General features: G+C 39.1%; 1 protein-coding gene across 2 annotated transcripts in view; it reads right to left on the reverse strand.

Annotated features, from left to right (window-relative positions):
- Positions 1 to 240: 240 nt before the first annotated feature.
- Positions 241 to 21,273, reverse strand: part of Ednra (endothelin receptor type A) — a 51,729-nt gene continuing 30,696 nt past the window's right edge. For both annotated transcript variants that reach the window (XM_003476832.5, XM_063260806.1), the window contains exons 4-8: positions 13,401 to 13,599; positions 10,168 to 10,320; positions 4,797 to 4,930; positions 4,276 to 4,384; positions 241 to 2,675 (exon numbers count right to left, since the gene is read on the reverse strand). In XM_003476832.5, the coding sequence (XP_003476880.4) occupies positions 2,535 to 2,675; positions 4,276 to 4,384; positions 4,797 to 4,930; positions 10,168 to 10,320; positions 13,401 to 13,599 (736 nt within the window). In that variant the 3' untranslated portion in view covers positions 241 to 2,534. The remainder of the gene's footprint in view (positions 2,676 to 4,275; positions 4,385 to 4,796; positions 4,931 to 10,167; positions 10,321 to 13,400; positions 13,600 to 21,273) is intronic.

Here is a 21,273-nt window from a genome sequence, read left to right on the forward strand (position 1 = left end):
ACTGCTCCATCTCTATTATCTAGAAGAATGGCTGGTACATAGTAAATGCTCAAAATGCACCGGAAAGGTAAAATAAAGGAATGAATGACAGAAGTAGATGATTGGTTCAAGAAAGTAGGTTGGCTGAGAAAGCATGACGGTAAAATTTCTTGCTTAATTAACACTAATGAGAGCTTTATAACAGGCAGAGTGTGAAATGCGTTGTTAACGAAGAACCGTGTAAAATGAAAAGTCGCTTGCGAAACTGATGTAAACTTTTATTTACATTTCTGGGCTGCTGCCAATTTAGGGCCTTAGCTTATGGTTCATTTCTACAAAGTTACTTGTTGGAAAGATGTCGTAAAGGTAGAAGTTGGAAATATTCCTACAGTACACTGTTGTTACCGGTCCATATACAAAATGCACATGGAGGCTTGTATAGTTACTCAGAAAGCTATGACTTTCTGAATTTACAAAATGCATGTTTTTACATGTAAGAAACAAAGCATCTTTTAAAAAAAGACAACAGTCTAAAGAAAATGGTGTGGATTTATGGCTTACATTATAGGCTTATATCACTGCATATGATGTGCCAGTGGCATAACTAAATGTGACACACACACAAAGGAGCAGTATTACTTAACCCTGCAATGAAAGCAAGTGGAACCTCATGTATTTTACTCATGGCTGTGCTACATCATGACCCAACACATTAGCTCAGCTCATTCATCACCAGAAATCTGGCAAAATTTGAAAGAAACATCAGGCTACTTGTCAATCTCATCACCAAAATGAGATGAGATCAGAACAATAGAATACGTCAAAGTGTAATGTCTATTGCTCCAGCACAGGGAACAATGTGACCCCAAATACTGCCTTGTCGAACCAATCAAACAAAACCCCATGTTGTGATGAACTCATGGCTCATTCCCTTGCATGCTGCTTCCATGTTTTATTTGCAATGGTAACATGGTTGCAAAATTTCCTAACACAGGAGATTCTAAAATGTGAAAACTGACCCACATGGGTTGTTGTGATGAAACAATCATCTAGATTTCACACAGAGTCTGTGCTTTGGCACAATCACAGGGCATTAGGTTAAATCACACATACCATCACACGTGTGCATATACCACATACACAAATGCATTCCATAGAGACAATCACCAAAACAACGGTTAAAATGAATTTACAGTTGTTTATATACATACATATATATATACATACACCGAGTAAGATTTTTGTTTGCATACTCACAGTCTGTAAACATTTGGGAAAACGCCCAGCAAAAGTCACTGTGGGCCCTTTGAAATTTTGACCGTGTGTGGAATAGGGGATGAGGTGAGAATTTAGGTTCCCACTGGAAACTCAGAGAAGCGAAGAACTAAAATTTAATGGTGAGAGTAGCAATATCTCACTGACATGAAAAGCTCATCTGGCGACTCTGAAATTATGTTGCCTACCCAGAGAAAGGAATGACCCAAAATGTCTTAAAGCCACTTAACTTGTTAGGAGAAATTAAGAAATTAAGAGAATGCAAGGATATGTGGTACTATTACAAAAACTCAATGGAAATTTCCAAATCCTCTGTCCAGTCTTCTTCATGCATGTTTGCTTTAGACTCTATACATTGCACTGAAGGTGTCAGGCATTGGTAAACACTATGTTAATTTAAATTTTGAACATAGTTTTACATTTAAAAACTTACATTAAAAAGACTGGGTTTGTGAAAAATAGAACTATTTGATCCAAGTATTATTTTGGAATTTGACACAAAAATATACTCCAGATCTATACCAATACACCATGAACAAAGAAAATATAGGCTCTGAAATTTTTTAGAAGCAGCTATTAAGTTGCTACATGTTATCAGTCTGTGCTTTAAGTGCCTATACATATATATATATATATATATATATATATATATATGGCTGTTTTAGAATCCACACCCTAAAAATAAAATACACAAGACACAGCCTAATTGCTCACCTGAATATTGTTTTTAATCAGAATATGTGTAAACTAGCTCAAATACTCATCTATGGGCTAGTATGTGGTTAAAAAATACCTGCATTGAATGGCATTTTAAAGAAAAGTGACTTAAACCCAGGCTCATTGGTGTTCCTCAAAAAGGACTTAAAAGACAGAAAATTTTGTCACAATTGCTAAACTTCTGTGATGACCAGTCCCATAGAACTCACAGCAGAACTGCCATGAAAGCTAGTCATTCACTTGAAGACTATTTTCATGCCAAAGTAGCAAAATCCTTTTAGTTTAATCCAACAGTCTCCATTCTCCACCCATTTTTAGTCTTGAATACAACATACAAACTATGCAAACGAGAGAAATTAAAGAAGTAGGTTTTCTTGACATTGTGGGTATAAACCATTTCACTCTCCACTGTTTGGGAGTGCATTGGGGAGCACTCTGGCCCCCACAGGGGTGCAGTCGAGTTACACAAGAAGGATCTGGGATTTCTGGAGACACAGTTGCTGGGTGATGGTTCTTCCCTCTGATAGGAATTGAAGGCATATTGATGGATGCCTCTGAAAATGTCAGTTAATGCTGTCCTTATGGCTGCTCCTGTCTGTGTGGTGGTTGTTCTGGTCATGGTTCTTCCACTGGATGCTTGTTCCATTCATGGGGACTGAGGTCATCAGGCTTTTGGACTGGTGACAGCAGCAACAGAGGCATGACTGGGAGACGAGACAGACTGTGAGTGAGGTGGGCCAGTAACCCATTCCCAGGCTGTGCCCCAGGCTTTGGTTTGGCACACCAACAAGGGGGCCAGGTGTATACTAGGGCTGTTAAACTGTCACTCTAGGATGGAGAACGAGATCTCTTCTTGTTTTAATTCAATTCGCAAAGTGCAAGAGGAAAAGAAGGCAAGTGGTCAGAGGAAGGGTTCTCCATGGCCTGGGCAGGCATGGGTGCCTTTCGTTCAGTGGGCACCCATGTGTGACTCTCAGCATCAGGTACCTCATAGGACCCCACTACAGTGCTAAGTGGCAGATGCTATTTATCTCTTTCTATGAACAAAGGTCGTGAGGCCGAGAGGCTGGCAAGAGACTGAACTTGAATTAGAACCCAGAGATTGGATTCTTCCTCTTCGATATGCTGCCTTTCTAAGAAGATCTGTCTAATTTTTGTACCTTGATTCTCCCAGTCTATATAATTAATATGTAAATTAACAAGTGATATCAACTTCAGCTTATAAAATACATCAGTTATGACCAGTGTATTAGTTAATCCATTTTAGGCATAGCATTTTGTGACTCGAAAACACTAAAACTTCCATTCTGAGTCGCATCTATTTGTTTGATACTTTGATTATTATGTGTCTTTCTCCTTTTGGATGTAAGTTTTGTGAGAGCTGCTACTGTGCTTTCCTTCTCTACTGTGTCCCTAACAATAATCAACTCATATTGAGCACTTGTTTCAAGAGCTTTACTTCTATTAAACCTTTAGACCTGGTTTATGAGACAGATACTATGATTATCCAATTTTTGGATGGAGAAACTGAGGAAACAGGAGAGGAACCAACAAGACCAGGATTAGACAATTCATAAGTCCAGAGATGTGATGTCAGTTGAGGCTGTTTCATTCAGAGGAAGCACCTTTAACCTTCATGCAACTTTGCTTAATAAATAAGGAGCTAAAGTCAAACATCCTGGCCAAAGATAATAAAATCCAGTTAGGATTAGGTCTATACTAAACTCATTCTGGGAACTGACATTGCAATAAAAAGTGCTCAAAGCTCTTGGAGGATTTGCTGGCCTCGCTGGAAGAGGAGGTCTAAGGACAGAAGGAAAGTGATTTCTAATGAAATGATTAGTATTACAGATTTCCACAACCATAAGTACTTTCCTTGAAGAGGTTATTATTAAATGCGCTATTTAATAGCATTTATGAAAGCTTTCTTAACTGCAGAGTTTATGTTTTGTTGAGGCTATGATCAAAGTCTAAAACAACATAAGGTGAGAACTAGTTATATGTACTCTGTGTATCTACAACTCACATTTGAGCATTTCTTTTAGAAAAGAACACTTAACTGGCATGTAGTCGACTCAATCTTTTTGGTTTTAACCTCAGAATGTTTGTTGTCTGAGTAGATACTGCTTTTCTGTTATGCTCACAATCCAACCTTCTTTCTAAGTAACAGAATATGATTGGCACATCTCTGCTAAAAAGGACTATCACTGATTGAAGTAACAGTAACATTGGAATTGTCACACCTGTGGCTATTTAGTAAACTCATTTTGTTGTCTTTAAAAAATATTAGGAGAACATTCTTACCTGGAAACAATTTTTAAATTTCTTGCTCACAAAATATAGGGCTATTGGGTTTATACATGAATTCATAGTTGCCAAGTTAATACCAATGTAATCCATGAGCAGCAAGAAACTAGAGCAAAAGAAAATAGAACAGTTAGAACATATTGTTTCAAAATTTGCTAAGTTGCATTTATCCCTAGGATAAGCATTTTTCTTGCCCAGAAGCCATGTCGTAGAGGTGACACTTAGAATTCTGTAAAAAGTGCTTGTTTAAGTGGCAGTTTCAGTTCTGCAGAATGGTTACAGATAGATCTACCTCTTGGTTAGTTGAAACTCTTATGCACAGCCCCAGGAGGGACTGGAAGATTATACACATGGCTTGCACAAATTTTGGGATCAGTTATGGGCTATGTCAGCTAAAAAACAATCATCTTTGCAATTTTAATTTTCAGAGCTAATGAGAATGTGAAGAAGATGTAAAAATTTTATAAATGTGAAAAGCAGTGAAACTCCAATTTCCTAATGGGTACAAAGAGCCATACCTAAGTAATTCACACCGGTTCTTGTCCATCTCGTCATATACTGTTTTCTTCAAAATACGGCTCAAATGAAGAGGGAACCAGCAAAGAGCAAAAATTACAACCAAGCAGAACACAGTTTTCGCCACTTCTCGACGCTAAAGGAAAAGTGAGAAGGAACCATTCAGTAAGTTTGGTGTTTTTTCACTGCTTAACACAACTACACAAGAAGGTAACTCAAAGATGAGCTAGGAGAATGGCCCCTCACAGAACGCCTGCCTCTTCCAGATCTGGAGTGTAACCTCTGCATCAAGGGCTTGCTGATGATGTTTTTAGACAGCTGTCAGGAAGGGATGACAGCCTCAGGCTATTAAGCCAGGAAAGATTTTGTATGTCAGGGTATAACCTTTGGGGAACTGGCTGCAGGTGAGTCAACGCTGCGGCTGAGTGTGAGCCATGTGTGCAACTGTGTCTGTGTGCTTAGGTGAGTGGAGGTGAACAAGGGGAAAAGATTAGATAAAAGCTCAGTCACAGGTAGGTAATAATAGCATGGCAGACAGCTGACCGAACACAGCAGGAGAATGGACAGATCTACAAAGACATCTGGAAAACAAACAGCGATGGGGAAACAATACAAAACATAGCAATGTGTTTTCTCCTTTTCCTTATCTTGAGACTAGCTAGCTAGCTTGTTGTTGTTGTTGTTTTTATTTACTTATTTGAGACGGGGTTTGCTAGTTTTGCCTTGACTGGTCTTGCATTCATAGACTTATGCGATTCTCCTTCCTCAGCTTCCTGGACACCTGGGACTACAGGCATTTACCATGGTGCCTGTTTTAGATTTTTTTAAAAAAATCTTTTATGAATGAGATACAGTTTCCAAAGATTATTGCTCACAAGCAGAAGGATTTAGGTTAAAGATTATCACTGGTGAGAATCTTGAAAGTGGAACATGACGATCCTGGACTGACAATCCTTCAGCTGAAGGCTTACAAGCCTTTGAATTGCTCAAGATCAGAGAGAAACCGTAAGTTAGGAATTATTATCTGTAACCCTTCATTGTGTGCATTATGCCTGAGTATCATACTGCACACAACTGGAAGCCTAAGTACGAACATAAAATACAACTTGTCTGTAAGTGGCGTCAATTAATATCAAAACGAAACTGATGGCAAACAGGATTTGGAAAGATCACGCTGGTTCAACACCACTGAAGCCTGTAACATTAACCATGGAAGCCTACGGTAAACCCACTTATTTGAATCATTCATAAAAATTTGTGGCAGGGGTCACAAACTGTTGATCTAGCCCAAATAACTGAGCAAGTTCTGTAATCTTTTGTAGTTAGGATATGGCACCAGAGTGATAACTAAACATTCCAATCTATAGGAATAGGGGAATTTTAAAGGGTCATTTTATGTGCACATAAAAACAGTGTGCCCAGAAAAACTTGGGAAAGAAAGGGAAACAATGAAGAGTTTACTTTCCCAGTGCATATTCTCAAAGAAGTTAAGTCTTTTAAGGAGTAATATTAATACATTGCAACAGACAGCGTGCTATTCACCTAACCAACATTCATCCTTATTATCAGACAGATCTTTGGTTTTGTTATGGAGCAGGTCACTTCATCAACACAGTGACCTGACACAGTTCTAACAGCTTTAAGGAAGATCTGTGTGTGTTACCAGAAAAACTGTCCACAAGTATGTGTGTGTGTGCACATGTGTGTGTACTTCTTTGGTGTATACATACTAATAATGTTCTATAGCCTTTCCTTTCTTCTTCTTGAAAGTCAGGTATGAAAGTAGATCTGAGCCAGATATGGTGGTGCATGCCTGTAATTCCAGCACTCTGGAAGGCTTAAACAGGAGGATCATGAGTTCAAGCCTGGACTGGCCACTTAGCAAGACCCCATAACAAAATGAAAAATAAAAAAGGACTGGGGATATAGATCAATGTGAAGGACCTGGCTCAATCCCTAGTACTGGGAAAAAATAGAGTTACCAAGAAAAGTAGGGCAGACACAGTAAAATCTAACAAAGTAAGACAGAATAAAACCAAGCCTAACAAAATTATGAAAAAAAATAAGAATTCAAAACAAGATAATAGGAAATTAACAGTGGTTACCACTTTCACTTTTTAGGCATTTCCTCCACATTGGCATGTTTTTAAAAGATTTAATAACACTATATAAATGTGAAGCAGCTTATTGTTATTGTTGTTGTTGTTATTACTCTTAATCCCTATTTAATTATTTTCAGAGCAGGTATTAGAGATTAAGAAGACCCAATAATAGAACTAATGCAAAAATCAACATTTTGAATACTCTGTTTTACAAATATTTTCTAGTTAATCATCTCACAGCAAGAGACTTAATTGCTTAATATATTTGCATCTGAAGCATCTGAAACATTAACAGCTGAACTAAGTCATACTACAGTTGACTAATATAACTGGCTTGCTAAATGTCAATAAAAGATAAAGTTGCGAACACACAGTTCTCAGATAAAGATATGCAAATGGCACATAAATACATGAAGAAATGTCACCATCACTGGCCATTTGAGAAATGCAAATTAAAACAGCATTGAGATTTCATCTCACCCCGGAAAGAATGGCTGCCATCAAGAAAACAACTGATAACAAATGTTGGTGAGGATGTGGGGAAAAAGGAACACTGCTCCACTGTTGGTGGGAGTGCAGACTGATGCAACCACTGTGGAAATCAGTGTGGAGATTTCTCAAAAACTAGGATTGGAAGTTCCATTCAATTCAGCTATTCTCCTACTGGTTATTTTCCCAGAAAAATTGAAAAGATTTGTGCACCCATGTTCATAGCAGCACACTTTGTGATAGCTGAATCTTGGACACAACCAAGATGCCCATCAACTGCAGAGTGGAGGAAAAAAATGTGGTATTTTTATACAATGGAATTCTGCTCAGCTATAAACAAGGAAGATCTTGAGGCCTTTATAGCTAAGTGGAGGCAACTTGAAAGTATCCTCATTAGTAAAATAAACAAGACTCATAATAGTAAATATTGCATTGTCTCTCTAGTGTAAAAAATAATAAGCGACAGAATAATGGGATCCAAAAAGTATAATAGGTATGGTGAAAGTGAAAGGGAAGGGAAGTGCTCCAGAGTATAAAACGGTATGTACAGTGTGTAAGATAGATGACCATAGTACTGAATCTGTGTTGGAACACTGAACAGAAGGAATTTTACTGTCGATGTTTGAGTTTCTAGCCACTATTTATGCTTTGATTTTGTGACTTTGGCAACTATTTTTTAAGATGACAATGAGTAATGTATCAACTAGCGATTCTATGATGATAATGTTTTTGAATTTGGTATTTTCTGCCCCTCTTTTCTGTTTTTCTATTTTCTTTCTTTGAAAAAAAGAACAATATGCAATATAATAACCATTGTTAAAGTTCTTTCATTCTGTTTTAAAAACCTGTTATTGTTTTGAGTTTTCTGTTGTTGTTTATGTTTTATGTTTTTTGTTTTTCTTTTCTGACTTTTCTCTTTTTAAAATAAAAAAGATACAGTTGTCATTTGTGTGACACAGACTTTACACAGCACATGCATCCACATCAATTCTTCTGAGTCTCACAGTAACATGGATTCATATAATATTATGTCCAATTTACAGATGAAGATCTAGGCTCAGAAAAATCAGTTGAAAGTAATAGTTGAAAAGAGTTGCAGATGAAGAATGACACTTGTGTATGATAATTATATAGATCAGATTTACAGACTCTATTGACAACACACATTGATTTTTGCTGTGCTTGGATGTTCTCACGTACTCCTCCACCATGACTGAAAACTGACTTACAGTCTTAGCTTTACTCACTGAAACTGCAAATTGACATTTGCTGAGTACCTACGAAGAATTGGGTAATACTAGGCACCTAACATGCCTTGGTAATCCCCATAATGTATTAGTACATATATCTCAAGAAAAACCGGAAACTCAGAGAGGATAAACAAGTTGCCTGAAGTCACACAGCCAAGAAGTACAAGAATCAAGTTTTGCTTCCTAGAGCTTGAAGCATTATTATTCTGTTTGCTGCTAAACATTAAGTTCCTGCTGATATGTTCATATTTTTTCTAGAACTTTGGACCCTCCAAAACTTTACCTCTTCCTATGTATTTCCTATGTACTTCCTTTCAAGAGTCTCTTATGATGCTTTAGTAAGTTTCATCTCCTTTTTCCCATTCCCCAAGTGGACGGTGCCCTAAGATTCTATCCCTTCCAACCGAAACAGCGTCTGTTTGCTTCCCCATTAAATTCCATTTATCCTCCAAAGCCTGCTTCAATAAGCCTGGTTCAGTCTTCCTTATTCATGAACAGTTTTAGTATGATTCTGTCTCATATTCCTTCCAGCTTTCTATAATACAAGGTACTTGGATCATACTTTGTCATTCTGCTTTCTAATTGCTTTATGTTTGTATTTTATTTGTACAATTAGGATATAAAGCTTGCAAGGGAAGGAAGTCATATGCTTCTTTCTGTCTTGGCATAATCCCAATCCCAAATAATGTACAGACACCCACATACACATGCTCAATACGCTCTTGGTAAACTGAATGAATAGTTCCTCTCCCTTTGGACCCAGCCCTCAGGGCTATCTGTTTCACAAGCAGGCTCCCTAGTTCACAAAAAGAATTTCTAAAGTATAACTATAAAAAAGTTGCAAAACAGTATTTTTATTTTTACAAATCCAGGCAAAATCTGCTATATGTAGTATGGTCATGAGTCACTTAAGGATAAAGGTATGACAGGAGAGATGGCACGATTAGGCAATGCCATCCTTTTGCAAACATCAGAGGGTATATTCAGGTGAACTTAGGTGGCAGAGCGTGCTGCATACCTAGGCTACCTGGTGCAGCCAATTGCTTTTAGGATTCATATCTGTACAGCATAACACTGTCTTTAGTACTGTACGCAACTGTCACATGATAGTGTTTGTGTGGCTAAATATCGCTAGGCACAGAAAAGGTGCAGTAAAATACTAAGCAATGAGAATTTTCTAGCTCCATTATAACTCTATGGAACCACTGTCATATGTGCAGTCTGAAACTGACATACTGTTATGTAGCATAAAAACTGTAGTCCTCCTGATTTTGATTTGGTCAGGTATTCAAATTTTTTAAAAAAATTTATTTTTTATTTAGTTTAATTTTTTAGGTTTTTTTTTTTTTTTTGTATTTTTTTGAGACAGAGTCTCACTACATAGCTCAGACTGGTTTTAAACTCACTATGTATTCTAAGCCGGCCTTAAACTTGCAGCAATTGTCCTGCCTCAGCCTCCCAAGTGCTGGGATTATAGACATTCACAATCAGGCCCGACCCTGGGCAGGTATTCATGACTGTAATTGATTCACCTGTTTAAGATGTTCACTGAGGGCGATTCTCAAGCTGCCGTTCCTTCGGTTCAACATCTCGCAGGTCATGAGGGTGTAAAAGATTGCAGTGCACACCAAGGGCATGCAGAAGTAGAACCCAAACAGCCACCAGTCCTTTACGTCTTGGTAAAACTGTCCAGTGAAGAAAAGCGAGAGAAAGTGAGGGGCATAATACAGAAGTTATCTACGTAGTTCCTCCGACAGCGTCATAGTCTTTATTCTTGAAGATATAGTGTCTGTTCATGCACCCTGCTTCCAGTAAAGGGTTGGGAGTAGCCATTAAAACTCATAACTTTGAAACTTCAGCAATTATCCTCTCTTTATAACAGCATGAAAAGAAACTGCATATTTGAAAAATAGCCTTACAAGGGCACTGTTTTACAAGCTGAAGTTAGTTTCAGTTGTATATCAAGAGATCTTATCAATAAAAACAGTTCCCCTCCAAAGTTTATAAAACATGATTTCAGACATGTTTATTTTTGTTTATTGATGAATTTCAAAATTTTGCCAATGCCTGGTTGACTTTTGATTATTGTGGTTCACGTGTACTCAATGTAAATGTCTTGTTTGGAAACAGTGAAGATTATGAAAGCTTATCTGTGTGGCTTTAGTTAAGGGGAGCTAACCCTTTGCCTGGTATGCCTGCTATGTGACCCCAAACTCAGCCAGTTTGAACCATCAATAACTATATTTCTTCCCTCTGCCACCTGGAGACTACTGAGGCAGCGTACCTTATCTGGAGCCTTCTTAGCATTATCTCCCTGTGGGTAAGACTCTGTAAATACCGAGATTACTCAGCTTCATGTCTTTTTCAAGGAGAAGACTTAACACCCTATAAAAATGAAACATGGACATGGTATCTGAATTCTTCCCACTAAATGAATCACAAACTTGGGAAGAAATGGTTTTTTTCTTTCTGGTGATGTTTCTTCAGATTGTTTATTTACTAAGGATGCAGCCTCCTATAATATCTTGGTTCCCACAGTAAAAAACATAGTTATGGTGCTCTGAAAAACTGGATAGTTTCTGAATATAGAAAGGAGCCTACTGGGCTACATTTACAATATGTCTGTTAAAATAATCTAAAAATGGTTCCTGAAAATGAAAAGTTCAGTCTGGGGTTCTAACTATTTTTATGCCACAGACCCCTTGGGAGGTCTGCTTAGTACTATATTTCCTTCTGAAAACAATATTTTTACATGCATGAAATAAAATGAAATAAAGTATAAAAACAATAATTATAATGGAACCAATTACATCAAAACATGGCTATAAAAATACTAACTATAGAATTCCCACATAATGATATATGTTTATCAATAAATTAAATACCAAACCTATTCACAGCTCTAATAATTACTAGAATGTTGAAGTAATGATGAGCATAATTGATATCGCAAGATCATACACTGTGATGTGGTGTGAAAATGTCTGTTCTATCAGTGAAAAAGTTACAGTACTCTTAAATACAATTGTGGTTTCTTTCTCACCTTCATAATTGAAGTAAATGATAAATTTCAGTTAGAAGTTAGTAAAAATAAATACAAAATTTCTTTTCCATCTAACCCTTAAGTCTATCCTCATGCTATAGGGAAACTTTCAAAGGGGTTAGTTTATTCAACTGCTTGTACAGATATTTTCTTCTGTCCATCACATTGCAGGAGGATTTTGGTCTTGAGTTAAAAAAAAAATCAAAAGGACTCTGCCTTTTTTGTTTTGAAATGCAGCACAACACTCCTTTGAGCCTGGCAGCCCCTTCTTCCTGTCGCATTGCACGGTGGTGCCAATGACCCCCAAGCACTGCAAAGGGTCTGGATGTTGACCCCTGAGGGGGCTGGATGGAGGCTCCATCCTCTCTATGGAAGAGGCCTGCTGAGCACCGGACCACACATTTCTTTTGAACCGATGTCATTAGGAAGACCTGGAGGAGGCCTCTGGTCAGACTAGAGAAAACGTTGAGGACAGAAGAGCAGACAAAAGAGAGGAAATAAAACTAGGAAAACAAACAAACAAGCAAACAAACAGGGCTTTAGACTTAGGATTTTAAAGATAGTATCAGCTCAACTCATCCCCTTTTCTGCAGCTCTCGATGCCACCCTGGCTGGCACGGTGTCACCCTTCACTCCAACACTTAAGCAGGAGACCTATGCAGCAACCTATTGTATTTTTCCAGCTATAGTGATCAGTGAGCAACTTCTCCCACCCAGCCCCTTTCCTCTGGTGTATTCCTCTAGTGTAGCTTGTGTACTTACCCTGCCCAAATCCTGATAACCTCCTGCTTTTCTTTTTCACTTTGAATACTGACTTAATTAAAAAGCCAGCAGATAAACAGAAGACTTCAATTTTAAGCTGTCATTTGGGCAGTTTTCACGAGCCCTTTTCAATTTTAAAACAAGCATTTCCAAGCAAGATAATGGCTCACTTGAAAAACCACAAGTTTTGTGAAATTTCCAATTTGGGAAAGAATTGGGATGTCTGTAAATGATTACACTGTGGAATCTGAGCTGTATGATGCTTACATCAAAGCACTAAATTATGCTAATTTAAGAGAAATCGTTATCTTTTTGCTTCTGCTCCTCAGATCACATGTAACTAGTTTTGCAAAAGAAGGATGCATTTTTGATATGTTTCCCGATATACTCAGCATGTGCTTAAGCTTTTCAGAGGAACATTAATGTAGCCAGTTATTAAAACGTAACTGAGTTTACTAAACTAAAATGCTCTTTTAAAAAGTTCTGCAATTTTATATTATTTGTATATGAGATCTAGAATCCATATTAATATATGTATATGTAAGTACCATTCTTTACCCAAATAGCACAAGCACCCTTCCTCTGTCAGACAGAACTTATACTGTGTTTCTTATTGCTGAAATAAATAACACTGTGAACCTGAACATCTAGCCCCTCTGTCTTAGTAAATTAGTTTTAAAATTCTTACTTTGGTGCAGAGCAACAGTTGTGTCTGAAGTTATGCTAAATATAACAGTAAGAACTAGAATCATGACTCTTTTCACTCTAAAACTGGTTTGCCATCTTCTTGTCCTGCATCTGTAGAATGTTTGACTGAACTGTCAGGAGAACTGACATTGTGGGGATGTTTAAGAGTTTTAAGATCATGAAGTATAAGGACCCCCCCATCCCTCACCAATTCCTTTTAATTTTTAAATGTAAAACATTTAAATGCAGTAGATGATAAAAATCCTTCAGTACCTCCATGAACTTGGATGTGGCATTGAGCATGCAGGTTTTGTGCTGCGCGCCCTTATATTCAAAGGGCACCATGACAAAGCCGATTGCTTCAGGGATGGCTAAGATAAAGGAAAGGATCCAGATGGAGACAATCTCAATGGCGGTGATCAAGGGAATCCCGATGCCCTGAACACGACTCCAGGAGGCAACGGCTCTGTATCTGGAAAGAAAAAGACAAAAGATGTGGTTGTTATAGTTTATATCTAGATGCCCCCACAAAGCCTCGTGTGCTGATGGGCAGGGATTTTGGAGCTACCTGGATCAGAAGGAATGACGCTTGTCAGTGTATTTGTCTACTCCTGAGTTTATGCTAAGCGTGACTTTGGGAGGTGAAGTTTGGTCAGCAGAGATGGCCACTGGGGGCTTGGCCTGGACGGGTGCATCTCTTGCTCTCCTCCCAGGATCCCTCTCTGCTTCCTGCCTGCAGGAGTAATTCTCCTCTGCCATGTTGCCCTGCCTTGGACCCAGTTGACTATTAATTAAAACCTCTACAAACTGTGAGGCAAAATAAATCTTTCCTCCTTTAAGTTGTGAGTGTATGGAATTGTGTCTCAGCAAGGAGAAGGTAACTAAGATATGGATGATAAAATCAAGTTGTTAGGGTATTTTAAATTTATTTAAATTCAACACAAATCATAAATGCTGGAAAACTCCTCTTCTTGGCCAGCCATTGACTTTTTGGGAAATTTCTGTGAGTTCTGGTGTGAAAAACAAGTGAAGGCATTAAGGGTTCCACCCATTTGGAAAGTAGGTACCTGTAGGTTTGCATTTGAGATCTGTGCTTTAGGGCTAGTAAAGTCTCCAGAGAAGTCAGAATGCGGCAGCAACAGAGAAGTGTTTGAACTTGGGGGCAAACTGGATGACGAGAAAGAGATCCTGAAAGCTCCTAGAACTTTTATAGTAATATCTTATTCTCTTTTATATATCAAGAAAGAGAGTTTAGTGGGTCTGTAATTCCAGAATCCTGGGAAATGGAGGCAGAAGGACTGCAAGTCTGAGGTTAGCCTGGGCATTTAGTGACTTAGTGACACCTTGCTGCAAAACAAAACAAAACAAAACAAAACAAAACAAAACAAAAAATAAGGCTGGGGATGTAGCTCAGTGCTAAGGGCCTAGATTCAAACTCCTGTAACACACACACACACACACACACACACACACACACAAACACACGAAAACTTGCAGTATTATCTATGAAGTAGTTCTAGATGCCTTTGAGTGAATAGAGGCCTTAGATATTCCATTAATTCTTTCTTTTAAACTCAAAGTATGATCGTAGGGAATTTACAGAAGTGGCAGTTTTAGTAAGTAACAATTCTAGTAAATGTCAAGGAATGATTATATCTCTCCCAGTATAGTCCTCTGTTAGAACACACAAAACTGAATTGAAAATACCTTGGTTCAAAATCTTTAAGGTTTATAATTCAAAAGAAAAGAATGCTTCATACAGAGTATAAGATATCAACATCACTAAACAATTATGTTAGTCAAATATATTCTGGCATTAAGGAATTATGCTTATGTTATTCTTGTCCTTTAGTGATAACTGAAAATTTAACATTTTAAAGAAAGTTTAGAAACTCTTATTCTTTGACTTGATGTGATGGTCTGATGCTAATTGCTTTTAGACTTATTATTAAGAAAAGACCTGTGATGTGGTGTGGTATTTTTGTGGCTTCATTCTTGAAATTTTTGTTACTATTGTAATGGAAAGGAAATATTTTCTTTTTAGCTTTCACTAGATAGAGCCAGAAGACGGTTATAAAATATACCAATGCACTAGGGACAGGTGCATTTGAGTTAGCAGGGTATGCAGCATACTGTAGAAGATTAATCAATCAAGGTAAGGCAGCCTAGATGCCATTCGTACCCACCAGGAAGAGCCCTTATTGCTTTTATTTATTGTACTGTTTCAGTATGTCTACACAGTATATCTGTGAAAACACAACTTCTAGGAATCACACCACTTAATTCTTTACCAGAATTGCTTATAGACTAGAATCTATAGATGTGAGTATGTTATAGTGATGTCCCATGGCATAGATCTACTTCAATTTGCTGGAGAAATGTTTTGCAAAATAGTTTTAGAATAAATGACTTCTCCATACAATAAAAATGTCCAGAAAAATTCATATTATTTTATAATGAAATAAAATATAGTGATGTTTAGACAAAGAAAATTCCTTTTATGATGTAGCCAAGATTGCATTTTAAAATTTATGTCTATTTCTAGTTAGATAAAAATTGCTGTTTATTTTGCTTTCTGTTTCTATTTTCTTTTCTTTGTTGCCTTATGAAATGCAGGAGTAATGTCCAGGAAAAGCTGAATCAAATGGAGACAAGGCTGTCAAATGAGTTACATCTCTTTCTTCTCTCCTTCCTTGAGTTTAGTTGAGTGATTTAAATACAACACTTTTCTCCTTTTTTCGGTGGTGGTGGTGGTATTGGGAATTGAGTCTGGGGATGCTCTATCACTGAGCTGCATCCCTAGCCATTTTTTATTTTTATATTCTTGAGATAGAGACTTGCTAAGTTGTACAGGTTGATTTGAACTTGTAATCCTTCTGTTTCTGCCTCCCTTGCGGTAGGATTACCTGTACATGCCACCATGCTTTGCTTTCTTTTTTATTTTTTAAAGACAGAGTATTGCTAAATAATCCACGCTAGGTTTGAGCTCAGAACCTTGAACTCATATTCTTCCTGTCTTAGCCTCCTGAGCACTGGGAATATAAGTGAGCATTATCACTTTTTTTTTTTCATCAGAGAGTAAGAAAGCCAGATTTCTTAAACCAGAATTTAGGGCAGAAAGTGGTTTAAGTAAATGTGGTCAATATGTACTTTGATAAATATATTCACAAACCATCTCCATTTTACAGTGTGCCATGAATTCCCAGAGTGTTATACCTTTCTCAGTTTAGGTAATGGATTCCAAATGCCTGTGTAGTAAGACTTTTCTCACCATCTGTGGTGGTTTGGGAGGTGGTGGAACCTTTAAAAGGTTTGATTTAGTTGGAGGAATTTAGGTCAGTGTTTATGTGCCCTTACAGAGGATTGTGGGATGCCAGTCTCTTTCTCTACTTTCTTGGCCATGTACTCCTACCATGATGTAGTGTGCTGCCACAGGCCCAACAGCAAAGGGCAAACGAACCATGTACAGAAACCTCCTAAACTGTGAGCTGAAAGAGATCATTGTTTCTTATAAGTTGATTATTTCAGGTATTTTGTCACAGTAATAGAAAGTTGATCAATACATATACACACACCTTAACAATCTAATGCAAATTCAATAGTTTTATATATTCAGGAGTAATTTTTAATATCTAGCTTATGAAAAGATTTATAATCAGTCTTATCCTTCATTAACTTATATCATGAAGAAATGGAATATTTTTCATTTGTCATCATATAGATCTTGATCACAAGGAAAAAGGAATAAGGAACAATTAAAAGAAATTATCTGTGATATGGATGTGGGGAGAGGTGTGAAAAATGTAAACGCCTGGATGTTCCAAGATGCATTTCTATTTAAAAGAAACAAATATACTCTTTTTACTAGGCGTGATTATAAACAGACTTCAGGTTAGACTGTTATCTATATATTTTCTTCTCTTGCATAAAATCTATGAGTTTACATCTAACCACCAATCGCTATCCCAAAAATACATTCTCTTCTTTGAAATGCTATCCACTTGTCCTCTGCTCCATGCTCCTGCTTCCCCCCACCCCCGCCTTACTGTTTGCTCTTTCTTATTTCCTTATGTAGGCCCCATGCTATCCCTATATTCTTGCATGGATTGCTCCGAGGGGTTAGTCCTAAATCTCTTTTCTACCTATACATTCTCAGCGGGCCCCTCCAGTTTCATACAAGTAGTCATTTGAACTATTTATATGCTGACAGTGCCCAAATTTCTAACTATAGCCTGGAACCTCACTTCCAGCTCTGCACTGGGATACTCAATTTCCTACTTGAGACCTGCACTAGGCCATTTCATGGACATTCACCCTGCCCTGCCTCCAAACCTGTCCATTCCCTAGTGTTTACCACCTCAGGCCCGTATCTGGTATTAGCCTTTATTTTTCCTCCATCACACATCCAATTCTTTTGTAAATTGTACAGTGTCTTTCTTCAGGATCTAACCAGATGCACAAACTTGTTACCGTTTGCCTGTGGGTCTTCTGCCTGGGTTAGTGCAGTAACTTTCTAACTGGCCACAGCCCACGCTGGACACAGCAAAGGGAGTGAATTTGTTAATTCAGATTAGGATTTTCCTTGCTCAGCTCCTCCCAATGATTTCCTACCCGCTGGGAAAACTCAGAATTTCCTGAGAGCTGCTTCCTCTCTTCTTGCAAGACTCTCCTCAGTTGATAATTTTTATAGAAGCCTTCTTTGGACACCCTACTTCCAATTTCTTACTTCCCTGTCTTACCTGGACTTATTTTTCTCCATTTGGTGATCAATCAAATAATTTATTTAGTTATTGTTTATGTCCACCTCTCCCTTTGGAATATAAATTCCATGAGGACACTTTGTTTCCTATTCTTAGAAAGACAGGCCCCAAATTAATATCTGCTGAATGAAGTGTGTCTTTTTGTTGTTTTGGTGTCTGTTCCCATACTTTTGTCTTACTTTGATCATCAGAGTCGGCAGTGGTTTACATTCTGAACACTCCACACTTCTCAAGTTAACTCTGAATCAGGCAACAGAGAAAGAACTAATACTTTTAGAAGTCACGAATCAAATCACTTAAAAACAAAAGGGGCCAGGTATGGTGGCACATGCCTGCAATCCCAGTACTCAGAGACTGAGGCAGAAGGATCACTGTGAGTTTGAGGCCAGTCTGGGCTACAAAGTGAGTTCAAAGCCAGCCTGAACTGCATAGTGAAACCCTGTCTCAAAAAGACAAAAAAATTCAAGAAACAAAACAAACCCCTCACCACCAAATAAACAAAAAACAAGGAAGGACTTTGGGCTTATTTTTCTTCCCCTAGGGTTCCCAGTGAGGTCCAGAGTTTGGGAGCACGTATGTTGTCCCAACCTCTACCTCATCTCCTGTCCTCTAGTATGGGGACCCTGAGTGAGGGCGCTGGTGTGCTGAGTCTCAGGGGAATCTTTTCCCCTTACATCTATTTGTACCCTGTCCTGTGCCAAGCCAAAATAAAAAGAAAAATTGCACGTCTTATTTATATAACAATGTTTGCTATTATGTGTGACTATAAGTAGATTTTTATTTTTATACGCTTTCAAAGCCAGAGGGATTTGATGCATGCTTATCAGACCCTCACAGTATGGTCCGGTGTAAGTCAAAGCATACAAAACACTTTATGGTTGATAAAACTTAAAAAAGAATTTATAAAGTAAAACTTAAATTCAGAAGATACCACTTTAATAACCTCCGGTGTTTCATGACTATAAACATATTGTAGCTATAGATTTTTTTCTCCCTCTGAATGATTTTCCTAGGTGGGTAGATTCTTTTGAGTGGAATTTCTGGATCAAAGGAATTAAAGGCAGCTAAATTACCTTGAAAGAAGTTTCTAATAAGTGCCTGCCGACGAATCCTTGCCTGGATTGGAATTTATTAATTTTTCGGTAATTTTGTCAGTTCCTTAAGGTACAATGACACTTTGTCTTTACTTTTACCCATCATCAGTTAGCAGCACGTGACCACTTGTAGTGGCTGATTATGATTTATATGTCTTGTATGATAGACCAATCAATCATCACATAGAGGTTTGGAGAAAAAATGTTACCAGGAAGAATTTTAAGGAGAAACCAGAAATGCCGGAGTAAAAAGAAAGCTGAGGTGAGAGGAGAGAAAGGCAGACAGAGAGGCGGAGACAGAGACAGAGTCACAGAGAGCAGAGGGGAAAGGGAGGGGAGGGGAGGGCAGAGGAGAGGGGAGGAGAGGAGAGGAGAGCAGAGGGAGGGAGGGGAGGGGAGGGCAGAGGAGAGGGGAGGAGAGGAGAGGAGAGCAGAGGGAGGGAGGGAGGGGAGGGGAGGGCAGAGGAGAGGGGAGGAGAGGAGAGGAGAGCAGAGGGAGGGAGGGAGGGGAGGGGAGGGCAGAGGAGAGGGGAGGAGAGGAGAGGAGAGCAGAGGGAGGGAGGGAGGGGAGGGGAGGGGAGAAGGGAGGGGAGGAGAGGAGAGGAGAGCAGAGGGAGGGGAGGGGAGGGGAGGGGAGGAGAGGAGAGGAGAACATAGGGAGGGAGGGAGGGGAGAAGGGAGGGGAGGAGAGGAGAGGAGAACAGAGGGAGGGGGAGGGGAGGGGGAGGGGAGGCGAGAGGAGAGGGGAGGAGAGCAGAACAGAGGGAGGGAGGGGAGGGGAGGGGAGGGGAGGGCAGAGGAGAGGGGAGGAGAGGAGAGGAGAACAGAGGGGGGGGAGGGGAGGGGAGGGGAGGGGAGGGGAGGAGAGGAGAGGAGAACAGAGGGAGGGAGGGAGGGGAGAAGGGAGGGGAGGAGAGGAGAGGAGAACAGAGGGAGGGGGAGGGGAGGGGGAGGGGAGGCGAGAGGAGAGGGGAGGAGAGCAGAACAGAGGGAGGGAGGGGAGGGGAGGGGAGGGGAGGGCAGAGGAGAGGGGAGGAGAGGAGAACAGAGGGGGGGAGGGGAGGGGAGGGGAGGGGAGGGGAGGAAAGGAGAGGAGAACAGAAGGAGGGAGGGAGGGGAGGGGAGAGGGTCTCTTAAATTAGGCTGGCCTGTGATTGTTTTCACCAACTGAGCACAGACCTTTAAACTGAGTAGCAGGTTCCGCACTGGAGCCTGAAGCTGCGGGAGTGAAATACTGAGGGGTCTTCCTCCAGCTGTCTCTCTTAAAGCTCAGTGTCAGCTGCAATCTACCAGTGACCCCAGTTGAAGCGACAAGTTACAGAAGAATCCCTGAATTCCTGATCCTGAATACCTGAACAAATGGCTGTTTAAAACTGCTACATTTTGGGGTAGTTACCAAAGAGAAACAATTACCCAGTCTAATCCTGACAATAGAGTAAGATAAAACGCATGAAACAGAGCGCAGACCCCAGGGAGTGAGACCTGCACTGCCCTAGCTTGTGTTTGATTTTGTCCAGTTCCCAGCCTCTTCCTTTTGGAGCAGACATTTTTTCAGACTTCACTGTTGCTATACAGCAATATAAAATTATAACAGCAGTGTAAGTTCAAGTCTAGTGATGAGGCCTTCTCAGAAAACCGTTTTCATGCTCCTTAAATTACGATAATCCTTTGAGAATGTCATGGACTCCACAGAGCGCATATCTGAGATGACAGTCGATGGACTGACATCTGCTTTGGAGTGTGAGGCATGTAAAACAAAGCAGCCTTATGAATGGATCTTTGCCGTTTTTTCCAGGTATCTAATTATACATCGCTCTGGAACAGATGTTAAAGGAGTTTTATCTTTTTACAGCCTCCTTCCCAGACATCTTTTAACTACAACTTTGATCTGTACCGAGGCCTTTTATGGCTGACCCTGTCATCTTCCCTTACTTTAAAAACAAACTGCTAACTTCACAAAGAACAGCACTGAGTTTCCCTCCCTCTGAGACTCAAAGTGACACAAACTTGTCTTTATGAAATGCTGGCAAACCTATGGTAGTTTTTGATTGCTGGTAATGGCTTATTACTCATATTTTGTTGGGAAACACTCATTCATTCTGAAAGTATACTGCTTTATTATTAAAAAAGTTATTTTACTGATAAAGCTGGTCATGGGTCAAAATTTGTTCCTAAATTTCTTAACTTTTAAAAAAAATTCCTGCTTTATCTTTTTCCTAAAATCCAAAAGATGTAAACTTAAAGATAAGAAAAAGTTAAATTTGAGGAAGAATTAGAAAAAGATTAAACAGA

Source organism: Cavia porcellus, unplaced genomic scaffold (genome assembly GCF_034190915.1).
Source record: "Cavia porcellus strain 051 isolate PalLab524CR breed Dunkin Hartley unplaced genomic scaffold, mCavPor4.1 scaffold_14, whole genome shotgun sequence".
NCBI classification, from domain to species: Eukaryota; Metazoa; Chordata; class Mammalia; order Rodentia; family Caviidae; genus Cavia; species Cavia porcellus.